Here is a 12,102-nt window from a genome sequence, read left to right as displayed (position 1 = left end):
CCTGGAATTGTTTCCTACCCTCTGGAGTGTGCACTTCACCCCACAATTTAGTATCATCTGCAGACTTGGGCAAAATAGTACACAGACTAATTCTCCATCTCCTGAGAAGTTCCATTCCTCCTATGTATTTAGAGCTATACTCCTGAGTCCATTTACTCTGACATTTCCAGGATATGACCAACAGAAAACAGGCCACAGGAAAAATTTGAGTAAGCAATTGATGTATAATATTTGGCCGGCAGCATAAGAAAACAGCTGTATTATTGTAAGTTATCAGTAGTTTGCAATACTAGTCTCTCCCTTCCTTCTCTCCTCAATAAAAACTTTAAAATGTACATGAACTGTAGGAGTGGGAGACTAAGCTATGAAATCTGGTCACACAAATTAAGTGTAGAAGCAGCTGTCCTGCTGACTGTTCATTATCATAGAAATCAGAGATGGAAAAAATCCTATTAGATCATAGAGACCCTCCTTTTGTCAGTGGAGGATTGTTCACTAACAAAAATTTTCCAGCACTGTGTCCAATGTAGATTTAATATGATCTAAGTGATGCCTTCCAGTACTTCCCTTGGGACACTATTTCAGTCTAATAAGTCTCACTGTGATGACATTTACCCTTTTGAACAACCTTTTCCCCCCATTATTTCTCTTTTGAATGTTCAGATTATATTCAAGATCTTAAAATGAAAGTAGAAATACTGAAATAGTTTCAGGTTTTCAAGAACACAAAAGTTAAAATTAGAAATAGCTGAATCCTTTAGAGATGTACAAAGGAAGAAGACATACACTGACCAGGGAGCTACAAAGGTGTAGGCAAAGAAGAGGGTTAAAATACAATGAATTTGATAAGTGAGACATCTGAGAGATCTGTGCTAACTCTAAGTCATGAGAAGAGGATGGTCAGCTGCAAATAAAAAATAATTTCTCTCTACTGGATATGGACTCAGTATTCTGATGTTTGTTTGCTTGGTCTTATTTCTTAGTATTATTTTATGAAAACAAATGTTTAGAGAATATTGATGAGGGTCGTGGGAGAGGCCTGAAAGGCTGCACCAGGGCGAGTCAAGAAGTGTGAGTAGGTAAACCTGATGGCTTATGCACTTGCTCAAGGGAGCAGGGCAGTTTGGGTGTGGCCCAGAGAGGGGCAGCATGTAAGAAACCCAGTGATAGAGGGTGGAGTGCAAGAAGCTCTAGTGAGAGGGGGGAAGTATGAATGAAGCTCGATGGGGTGGTGTGAAAGGATGAATGCATGAGACCTAGCAAGAGGCTGAGTTTGGCCTGACCACGAGCCAGAGCAAAGAACAACCCTAGGATGCCCTCTGCAAGGCATGGGGCATGATAAGGGAGGATTGGAGTCATGTGTACAGTATCCCCTGGCATTAGGGCAATAAATTGGGTAGCCTGCATTTCACACCAAATAAAGAAACAGCAAATTGTGGTAGGAGAAACTGGGCGGACTGCCTTACTTAGGTGGGTGGGCTAAAGTTGAAACCCAGCCCCGAAATGGCTGCCTGTCACAATTATTATGACAAACTTCCAGATACTGTAGATTAATTGACTTGTTTAAACATATTGCCTGCTTCTTACTGGGCACGTCTACAGGTGCACTTTAAGGCGCAGTAGCCTATTTTACTGCACATTACAGCATCATGGCAAATGCCATGCTAATATACTACTAAGCCATAAAATTAGGCTATTGTGCATTAAGTATCACCGAAAAACCATGCACTTTCACTACAGTGCATTAGGGCAGCCTAATGTGTATTTAATTAGTATCTCAGATGTACTAAATTTAATGTGCAGTAGCAAAAGCGATGACTGAACATGTAGACACACCCACTGTCTGACTTTTTTTAAAAAAATGTGGATACATAGGCTTTTATGTACTGCACAAATTCCCCTTTTCCATATTTTTAAGCTTTCAGGCCCCAACTCTCTTCTCAACCCCATATTTTTCATTAGTTTAATTCCACTGACCTCAGTTAAGTTACTCTCAATTTACACTGGTTTCAGTTTGTACTTCAGTATGTTCATCATAGCACTTTATAATAAAGAGAAAAATGAAGAAAAACCCCATATGTTACAACCAACTGAAAACTGGAGTCGGTCTTTTTTTCCCCATGCAACTAATCACATTAAAACTCCTACATCTTCAAAATGTGACATTTTCTCAGGATTATTATGACCTGCATATGCAACGAAACAATGACCTGTGCTAGGTCATGGACTTATGCTGATCTGCCTGTTCCTCTCAGCCAACTGCATCAAGAGAATTTACTCAAATATACTGCCTGCCAGCAGTTTCCCTTTTAACAAAATGAGAGCTGCCTGTACACACCAAGAGCCTTTTGACATTCTTCCTTTCTTCATCAACAAAAGTATTAAGGGCCATTTCTCAAATACCTTGTGCCTTATGTCATCATTTCTCTCTGTGCAAACTGAGGGTAAAATTCTACCAGAGGAACCTTTTTATGTAGATATTATAAGGCCATGAAGAATCAGGTTTTAAAAGATGTTTCTGTAGTGCAAGGTCAGCAGGAGTTATAGAAATAGGTGGCAGTACTTTTACCTTCTAATCCAGTTTATAATGATCACAGAGAAACTGCTATGAAGGAATACTGTTTAAATTGGCCTATTGCTTTGAACATGCCAGTCTTCTTCATGCATCCCTGCTCTGCTCCAACCTTCTCATTGTGTCATACCTAAGTTATCTATTTTAATTTTCAATGTGGGCATATTGTGCCCAAAAGCTTGTTTAACACTTCTCCCAACCATTTAGTTGGTTAAAAAATATTACTAAATGTATCTTGTTTCATGTATATTCCTTAGATCACTGGTACTCAATCTTTTGGCTCTGTGGGCCAGATGAGGTAGGGCAGGGCCAGACAATGGGACTGATTGAGCCCTACATGCAGGATTGGTCCCTGGGGGCCTAAGATCCCAGGACCATGCATAGTGCTCATATCTGTTACACTAATACAAGTATTGAATCAGGCAGCAGTAACAATAGTGCATATGATTCAAGCACCAAACTGGGTGTGGAACAGGATTATTTTTACTTCTGCTGCTGAACAATACCTTGGGATACTCCTCTGCTGACTAGTTAGAGCTTTCTAAATCATGAGTTGACTGGCAAAGATATAGGGAAGGCATTTTCAATCCACATGCTCTATGTGCCAGCTTCTAGAGCTGTGCAGAGGGTGGAAGCTCTGTTTCATAAAAGATTGAAAGAATTCAGCTTTATTCTGACTTGGCAAAAACTAACAATGTCTATTTCTATTTCAATTTGAAATTTTCCAGGAGCAAAATACTGAAAACAAAAGTGTTCCGCATTGGTTGAAACGTTTTGTTTCAATTTTGATTTTTAATTTTTCATTAGAACAAATACAATATTTTTTTTAATCAACACAAATTATAATGGGGAAAATGATTTGTTGAAGGAAGAGCATGTAGTATACTGTGCAGTGGTAAAGGAATTTACACAGGGGCACCCTTCCTACTTAAGTACCCATTCTGTGTATATCCCTGCTGGATCCCACTTCCCCTATTTTTGGCCATTTGAGGCCCTGACGCATGCCTATCAATCATTCTTTCTCAGGTGGAAGAATGTGCTTTATTGACAGGTTCACATTACTAATGAGCCAAAAAGGATAATCAATGAAAGATGTGATGAGCTCTTCCTTTCTTCAGTGTTAAGCGAACTAACTCAAGACAAGGCACAGAAGCTGACAGAACTACACACTCAATTGGATAACCATCCAGCCACACAGAGAATTTGTTCCAGTTCTGATCTAACTCAGTTTGGTCTTTTGTTACATGGAGCCCATAATAAGATTTTTGGGGACAGCTGATGTGCACACACGATACAGTCCAAATTCTTTTCAGAACAAAAAGGCTCAAAGAAACTGCAATGTGGATCATTTATGACCACAAATAACGTTTTTAAAAAGCTCCATTTATTTTTTCCAACAGGTTCACACTGGAGTCTGAGAAAGACAGAGTAGATAAAAGGACACCTAAGAATGGAATTTATAGCTTCACATCATCTATAACACACTTGCATTTAAACTTGCCAGACAGCCTTCTGAATTGTCTCCATTCTTCTAGTTCTATGCACATCAAAACTTTAAAATAGTTCATTTAAAATATACATTCTAGCAAGACATCCAGCAAGAAAATTTTATGGAGTTATGGAAATACTGCTTGCCAGTTCATAAAAAGAACTGTGGGTGATTTAACATGGGAGTGAAATGGGAAGATAATGAAAATGCTGAGTATCTGAACTGTACAAAGTAGGATCCTAAATTTTGAGGGTGGGTGTTTGTTTGATTGACATATCCTTCTTACCTCCAGCACTCTTCCTGTGATGTACTTCTCGCAGTTGTCACATCTTATGCCAAACTTAGCATGATAGTCCATTTCACAGTATGGAACACCATCCCTGGGAAACAGATGACAGACAATGCAAGAATAGCTTTGAATATGTTTATAGCTTCTCTTGTATTTCACATGGCTAACTGTATAAAGTCTCTAAACAGCTTCTCCTGAAATGATCTTTTCCCTCTTACTAATTCTGTAAAGAACCAAATATTCATAGATTGTAGAGTTGGAAGGGACCACAAAGGATCATTGTGCCCAACCCCCTGCCCCTGGCAGGAAAGAGGACTGAGGTCAGATGACCCCAGCCGGCTGACTATCTAGCCTCCTCTTGAAGACCTCCAAGTTAGGTGATTAGTACCACTTCTCTTGGAAGCCCATTCCAGATTCTGGCCAACCTTACTGTAAAAAATGTCTTCCAAATGTCTAACCTGAATCTACTCTCCGTTAGTTTGCGCCCATTATTCCTAGTTGCTCCCAGGGGCGCTCTGGTAAATAGCGCATCTCCAATTCCCTGTTGTCCTCCCTTGATAAACTTAAATTAACAAAAAATTACACCTGGGACACCAAGTCTGTCCCCTCCAAATTTACCTCAATCCCACTTTTTAACTTCACTGTATTCATCTTTTACCTTAAAAGCAGCAAACAGTTTCTTACACTCAAATGCATCACAGCACTTGTTTTGATGGTTTTACTCATTTAGGTTATTTTTCATATTCCAACTCAGAAAGAAATAATTATGTCCACATATTATTCTCTGCTTTTTTTTAGTTATCATCGAAACCTACTTTTAGCTTGGCTTACAGGGGAATACTTGCCCATTTGAATATGTTGAATTTCAGAGTGGAGTGATATGGCTAATCCTAATGGCTCTTTTCTGATTTGGGAGCTCTCAAAGGGAGTCACGAGAGCCACTGTCCTATGTAGAATTTATTCTGCAGAAGACAGAGCGACTATGAGCTCCATCGAAGCGGCAGAAAAGTGACTGCAATAGCCTCATGCATGCAATAAGCAGCAGAATTTTACATGGTTTCATTTGTAGGATTTAATTTGATGAATAATTTACAAAAGCACAAAATGGAAATTTTAAATCTCAGCTTTGTTCTAAAATGCACAGCTATATATCTTCTCATTAACTAAAATGGATTATTATATCAGACCCTAAATAACTGATCAGAACCTAGCTAATCTGAATTAAAGAGTTAAATTAAGGCCCCCTTTCTAGAGTATTTAGATTGTTTCCATCAAAGGAGTTATACTTAACCTAAAAACTAAATCACCTTATTTCCACAGTTTATAGAACACTGTGGGCGAGTTTGTGGAAGGAAGTGGGGCAGGAAAGAGAGAAAGAAAGAGAAAGAAAGAGAGAGAGAATACATGTAAGAGAAATATTTAGTGGTTATTTAATACAACACAATTTCATTTGGATAACACAACGGTCCAGTACATCAAATGTACCTAGGCAACTAAGTCTCACTTAGGGGCATAACTTCTATTGAAAACAATGGGACTTTGGTACCTTCAGAAGAATTAGATGCTTAAACCCCTATTAACGATCAGGGCTCTACCACCTTTCATCTTCAAAGTGGTTTACAACATTCAGTTCTCCTCACACCTCTGTGAGGAGGCAGTTTTTATTATTTACTATTACATGTTCTCTATTCTCCTCATCCTGTCTCAAGTGGATCGGAGATATCCTTGTATTAGTGAGGAACTTCCAGGGATGATAACATGAATGGTTTAAATTGTTCTCTGTCCATCATATGATGCAAAATCTTTAGAAAACAAAGGAAAGTTGTGGAACCAAAGGAAGACCTTTAGCTTTAGATTGTAAATAAGAGAAAAGCATTAACTTGGATTTAGTTATTTGTTCAGGGGAACCACACATAAAAATAAATTTACAGCTCAAAAAATCCTCCAAGCAGCTGCAGCTTGACGTCTGCAAAATTGTATCACATAGGAACTGGAATTAGAGTTGTTAAAAATATAGACAGATGAAGATTTTTGACTAAATACATATTTTCATAAAATTTACTATTTCTCATTGGAATATTTGGCGCAAATCTTACAGGGAATCATTTTTCATGAATGAACTTGGGATATGATCCGTAAGAAGTCAGGCATTTTTTTTTTGCTAAATGAATAAAATCAAAGTTGGGTTAACACAGGTGTAAAATCTAGGAGAAAGAATAAAAACAATACATATTGTATATGCCCACATGGCAGGAAAAAGTCTTTTTATATTTGCATCAGATTTCTAGCAAATAATTCTCACCAGACATTTTCCTTGTTTATTCAGGAATTGCCAAATTTAAGAACCATTGTTCATCTGAAAATGTGATACAGCTATTTTGTTTGGTTAAAAAGGATTAGAAAGGATTTGTTTTATTGTTGTCTTACTTCACTGACTTCAGATGGACTTTCATTTCACTGTCTTCTAACCTATTTCTAATGGGTTAGTGAGGAAGGAAACTGGCTTTGCATTTCCCACTGGGGTTATGGAGATCAGGTTTTGGTTCTGCCATAGACACTGCAGGTAGCCTGGGGCAAGTCACTTAAACTGCCAAGTCCATTGGTTAAAAAGGGAAAAAAAATATTTGTTGCCTCGCGTGTAGGTCAGAAGATCTGAAAGCATTTTTAATTTCTTAGAAGGAAGTTGTAATTACTTTGGATAAGTGCTCCTGATAAAATTACTGAAAGATGACAGACTAAAATGGTGATTCTCAACCAGGGTGGTGTGGTGCCACCAGATTCTCTGAAGAGTGCCAAGAGGTGTGAGGAGATAAATGGGATGTGAGGAATGAGGATAGGCTAGGCAGATAAGCTAGGCTCAGGCTTGTCCCTGCCTGGATGATCCCTCACCCCTATTGCCCAGCTGCTGTGTAAGGAGGTACACACTGTAATATATAAATTAGCTTTTGAAAATGAGTGCCACTCAATTTACAACAGTTATTGAGGGCTGCTTCACGTCCCATTAGGAATGCTTCAAGTCCAAGAAAGGTTGAGAACTACTGTATGAAAAGGGAAAAGCAGGAGCAACTATTTTTGTCTTATTTAGAAAAAATAAAGTTAATATTAAAAAAAAAAAAAAAGCACTTTAGCTGTTAGTACTGGTGAGATCAGATCTTCAGCAGGTGTAAGCTAACATGTCTCCATCAAAGTCACTGAGCTATGCATATTTAAATGTACCCAACATTTAAGTGTACAAGGACAACAACAATGTTTTCAGTATTCCTGGATTATTATATGGAAATACATTTTTTATCCAAGCATGGTGGTACAAGGAATTTCTTACTGTATAGTTTTTGGAATTTTTTTATTGCTGTTTGATTTTATTCTTTTAGGATGAACTGGGCATAATATCCTTTTAACATATAACCTGCTTTGTGAAAACAACAAACAGCACAATTAAACTACTACTACGACTAGTAGTAAAACTTCAGAAGATGTTTAGGCAATAAGGTCTGTCAGAACTTTATTTAAGAGCATAGTGTTCTGAGATATCATTTTGTCGTTAGCTGTCAATGCAAGCTGTGAAATTAGGAGCAAAGACCAGAGGAAAAGACAATTAGACAGAACAGTCTGGATCATCAAGTCTAGTGTCTTGCTACTACAAGCACTATTCCCTCTGCAAACTCATCAAGCCTCATTTTAAAAGTGGTTGCATTTTTGTCCCTACTGCTTGGGAAGGGTGTACCAACACCCCCCAGACCTAATGGTGAGGCACCTTCTTTTAATTTTGAACCTGAATTCCTGAATAGTTTTAAGCCTATGGCCTTAAATTCTCATTGAAAGGCTTATAAATAATTGCTTCACAGTTTTACCTGGTTGACATACATCTGTCAGGGAGAAATGAACTCTGATTAGAATAGCAGACGTAGTGTAGGTAAAGATTTGGAAGTCAATCTTTTCTCGAAATTATTTGTTGTTAGAAAAAAAGTATATTTGAGGTGCAGAAGAAAATCCTCTTTCCACTCTTTGTGGTACAGACTAATTATTTTAATTCTTTCCTTTCCCTAATAACTTGAAGAGTTAAGAAAGAAAAACTGTGCTACTATACTCTCTAAAGAATGGCAAGTACAATGTGTAAAGAATAGATGAACCAAATGCCTTTAGAGAACAGAATGCTGAAAATGAACAGAGACCTCTTCAACTTACTTGCTGATGTACTCTGCATTCAGATGCTTGCCACATGTATAGCACTTAAAACAGCCCAAATGCCAGTGTTTGTCCAAAGCTACCAATGACTGTCCATTTTTTATTTCTGAACCGCAGCCCCCACAATCTGTAAAAGATAAAGTCTTAGATATGTATCATATGTTTTGATTGATTATGAAAGCACAAAAGAATTGATTACTATGGTATGAGGATTTACTGGTGTTTTACTAAATGAACACGCAATTTTTCTTACTCACAACAGTGAAATGCTGGTATAATACAACTGCAAATGTAGACCATTATAGTTAAATTTTTTTAAAATTATGTTTCCCAGTTTCAAAAGATAATTGATAGTAGTAATGTGGGATAGCCAGCAGATGCTCAGAGGACAATGCAATGAATACATAGGAACGCAATGTGAAACCAAGGCAAAATCATAAACATTATTTTAATGCATCTAAATTAATGCTGTAGTACCAGAATAACAGCAGCAACAATAATAATGCTGTATTGTAATACAATATTTACTCAAATATAAGATGATCCTGAATATAAGATGACCCCCCAATAATTAATTATATATATATAATGTTATAAATTTGTTATAATTTTACAGGTATAGAATCTAATTATTGAAAGACTGCCTTGAATTATCCCCCTCCCACTGCTACAGTAGAGAAAATAAATCTAGGGGATTAGGTAGCTCCCTTTCCCTCTGCTCCCCCAGCTTCTTTTCCATGCAGCCCATTCTCTGCTCCTTACTGTCAGACTTTACTCTCCCTGAGAACATAGAAATGAGGGGCAAATTTGAAAACACTCACCTTGAAATAAATATTCCTGTAATAATTTTTTGTAGTACCAGAAATGATGCATTTGACCTTTTTTTAGAAACTGATGCAAGCTTTACAACAAGCACTCCATAAACATAATATTAAGCAGCACTTCTGTACTTAGATATAGTACAAACTATGCATACAAGTCCAAAGCCAAAAGGCTTGTGATTTTACCATCCAGTTCATTGGGCTAGGCCCCAGCAGAGTCAACGTCATTTCAAGCCATGGCAACTCCACAGCTCAACACTACTCAGTATGTGTATGCACTTCAGATACCCCCACAAAGGATCCATGTGCTAATTATCCCCCTGCTTGTGACTGGAACTGGGTGTTCTGGTATTGTGTCCTGGGATGTTCCAAAAATATATTGGAAAATGAGGCACAGCCCAACTTGGTCCAGCTCCACTGCATGGAGGATAGGGCCACACTAATCATATGCAACAGGCTGTGAGAGAGGACAACAGACGGATTCTGGGTGAACTGTTTGGGGCCCTGTTTGGTGATGTTTGTTAGTCACTTAAGGGTGTTGAAGATACAGGAATCATTAGAAATGGGAAAGAAAGGCACATCTTAGCTGTGGGAGTGAAGAGGAAATAAAATGTATTTAATATAGTGGCTCACCATGACTTGAAAAAGAGTTGGCACTGAGGAGCACTGTGCTCAACAGGCACTGCCATATATCTTATTCAGATAGATTGCATTAAGGTATCCTTGTGTGGTAGGTTTTTATCAGTGTGACTTTTTTGGTTTTTGGTTTTTTTAATTTTGTTTCAAGGGCCAAATCAGTTCTGAATTCTATTAGGCAAGGCCCAATAGTCAAGTTTCAAATTTTGATTAAGCAGAACTCAGTTGTCCAAGTCTGTGTAGCTGTACCACCAGGCAAGTATCCTCTGTCCCAGACTCATCAATCTGGGGCTTTGGATACTATTCAAATCCATAACAGGCATCCTATGTCAGTATGTTTGCCCAGTAAGGGCCATGCATTTTATAGTCATGCTCAGTGTTGGATGCATTTAATCAACTTCATATTTTGTTACCATTGCTGAGTACATGCTTCTTTCGGCAGCAGTTTAATGATAGACAATATATTTAATGAGGTTTCCTTGAATGCAAATTTAAGATGAGGGGCTTTTTCCCCCAAGCTGATTGGGGAAAAATAGCCTCATCTTGTATTCAAGTAAGTATGGTATTGAACAATATTATGTAATTCAATCAATATGTGAAATCAATGATCTTCTTTTGCACTGTCTTGATATATCTATACCTGCATGGCTTTCTATGTAATGCAGGAGTATACCTATGTATTCTTAGATGTTGTTATCAACTTCCCTTTTAAATGCTCTGTCCTGCAATCTAGCCAGGCTGCACATCCAAGCTAGGGACAGAAGTTACACATATACCCGTGTAAGTGATTGGACACCAGTTTCAACCTGTACCAGAACAGAAGTTCAGTGCTTGTAAACCAGTTTCAAAATGGCTGAAGTTGGTTTAAGGTAAACCTGGTTCTATGTAGCATCAGAGTTAATTGATTTCGGTTAAATTGGTTTATGGAAATTCTTACCCAGATTCCCTCCTGATGCAAGTTAACTCTCAATCTCTGAGCATCCCAGAATGCTTTGCAGCCCTGGGCTGTGCTATTTGCTCCACCCACCATCCTCAATGTCACAGAGCTGAGGCAGTAAAGACTCTGCTCCCTAGCCTGCTTCCTGCCTGTGCCTGTCAGTTCAGTGGGATGTGGGGCAGAGGAATGGACCCCTGGGCCCTCCTAGTCCCAGGCTACACTGCACAAGGAAGAAAAAGCTCCAATGGTGAGGACTTTTTGCCACCCCCTTCAGCCCAGTAAGCAGGGCTCAGATTGGCTCGGCTCTGCCCCTCCTCAGCTACCCATGTCTGAGAGGCAGGGCAGGGGGCATGCACCCTTGGCCTGGCACAGGCTGCCCCAGCAGGGGATTGCTCGGTGTAGGAGGAGAAAGCCCCTACCAGGAGGCTTTTCACCTTTTTACCCCTGTAGCTGCCCCTTCCCCAGTCCACCTCACAGAGGACTGGGAAGCGGAGGGCTGGGGTGATCCCAGCCCAGGTCCAAGCTGCATGGAAGTGAAAAGCCTCCTGTTGGGGGCTTTCCCCCTTGCCAGGCAGATCCTGGAAAGGGGGACTGATGCCAGCCTGGGAGAGGTGTATTCCCCTCCTTGCAGGCAGGTGACTGGGGAGGGGGCAGCTGATCACAGCTCAGCTCTGAGCTGCAGGGGGGCAAAAGACCCCTGGTGTAGGTTTTCCCACATGCCAGGAAGACCCTGGCTGGGGGGAACACAGTGCTGGGCCAGGAGTGCCTTCCCCCTCCCCATCTCAGAGATGTGGTTGAGAAGGAAGTGGGGCTGTTGAGAGATTGCCAGCTGGCTCTACCCTCCCTGCTGCTGATAACAGGAGGGGCATGTGTACAGCCACCAATCAGGTCTAGACTGCTGCTGAGCTGGGTTCAGCAGCCTTAGGGAGCATGGCCATGAGACGTGGTGCATGTGAGCATGCTCAGGCTCTTGGCCTGGGCAAGTGCAGGCTTCTGCCTATCTTGGCCACCAGGACACTGAACATCACTTCAGCTTGTTATTTATTCAATCTATGCATCTTAGAAAAACCTGAAAAGACTGAATCAATTTTGCCTTAGGCTTTTTGAACCTTTGTATTTAGCCACAGTGTTTAAAAGCCTAGGGCATCAGGCACCCAAGATCAGCTAGCCTGC

At 39.7% G+C, this 12,102-nt stretch overlaps 1 protein-coding gene across 7 annotated transcripts in view; it reads right to left on the bottom strand.

Annotated features, from left to right (window-relative positions):
• Positions 1-12,102, bottom strand: part of ABLIM2 (actin binding LIM protein family member 2) — a 288,079-nt gene that overhangs the window by 143,663 nt on the left and 132,314 nt on the right. For all 7 annotated transcript variants that reach the window (XM_059721545.1, XM_019479283.2, XM_019479273.2 and 4 more), the window contains exons 5-6: positions 8,536-8,662; positions 4,348-4,441 (exon numbers count right to left, since the gene is read on the bottom strand). In XM_059721545.1, coding sequence (XP_059577528.1) covers positions 4,348-4,441; positions 8,536-8,662 — 221 coding nt within the window. The remainder of the gene's footprint in view (positions 1-4,347; positions 4,442-8,535; positions 8,663-12,102) is intronic.

The sequence above is a fragment of the Alligator mississippiensis genome, chromosome 2 (genome assembly GCF_030867095.1).
Source record: "Alligator mississippiensis isolate rAllMis1 chromosome 2, rAllMis1, whole genome shotgun sequence".
Taxonomy (NCBI): domain Eukaryota; kingdom Metazoa; phylum Chordata; order Crocodylia; family Alligatoridae; genus Alligator; species Alligator mississippiensis.
This window is presented reverse-complemented; position numbering and strand designations above follow the sequence as displayed.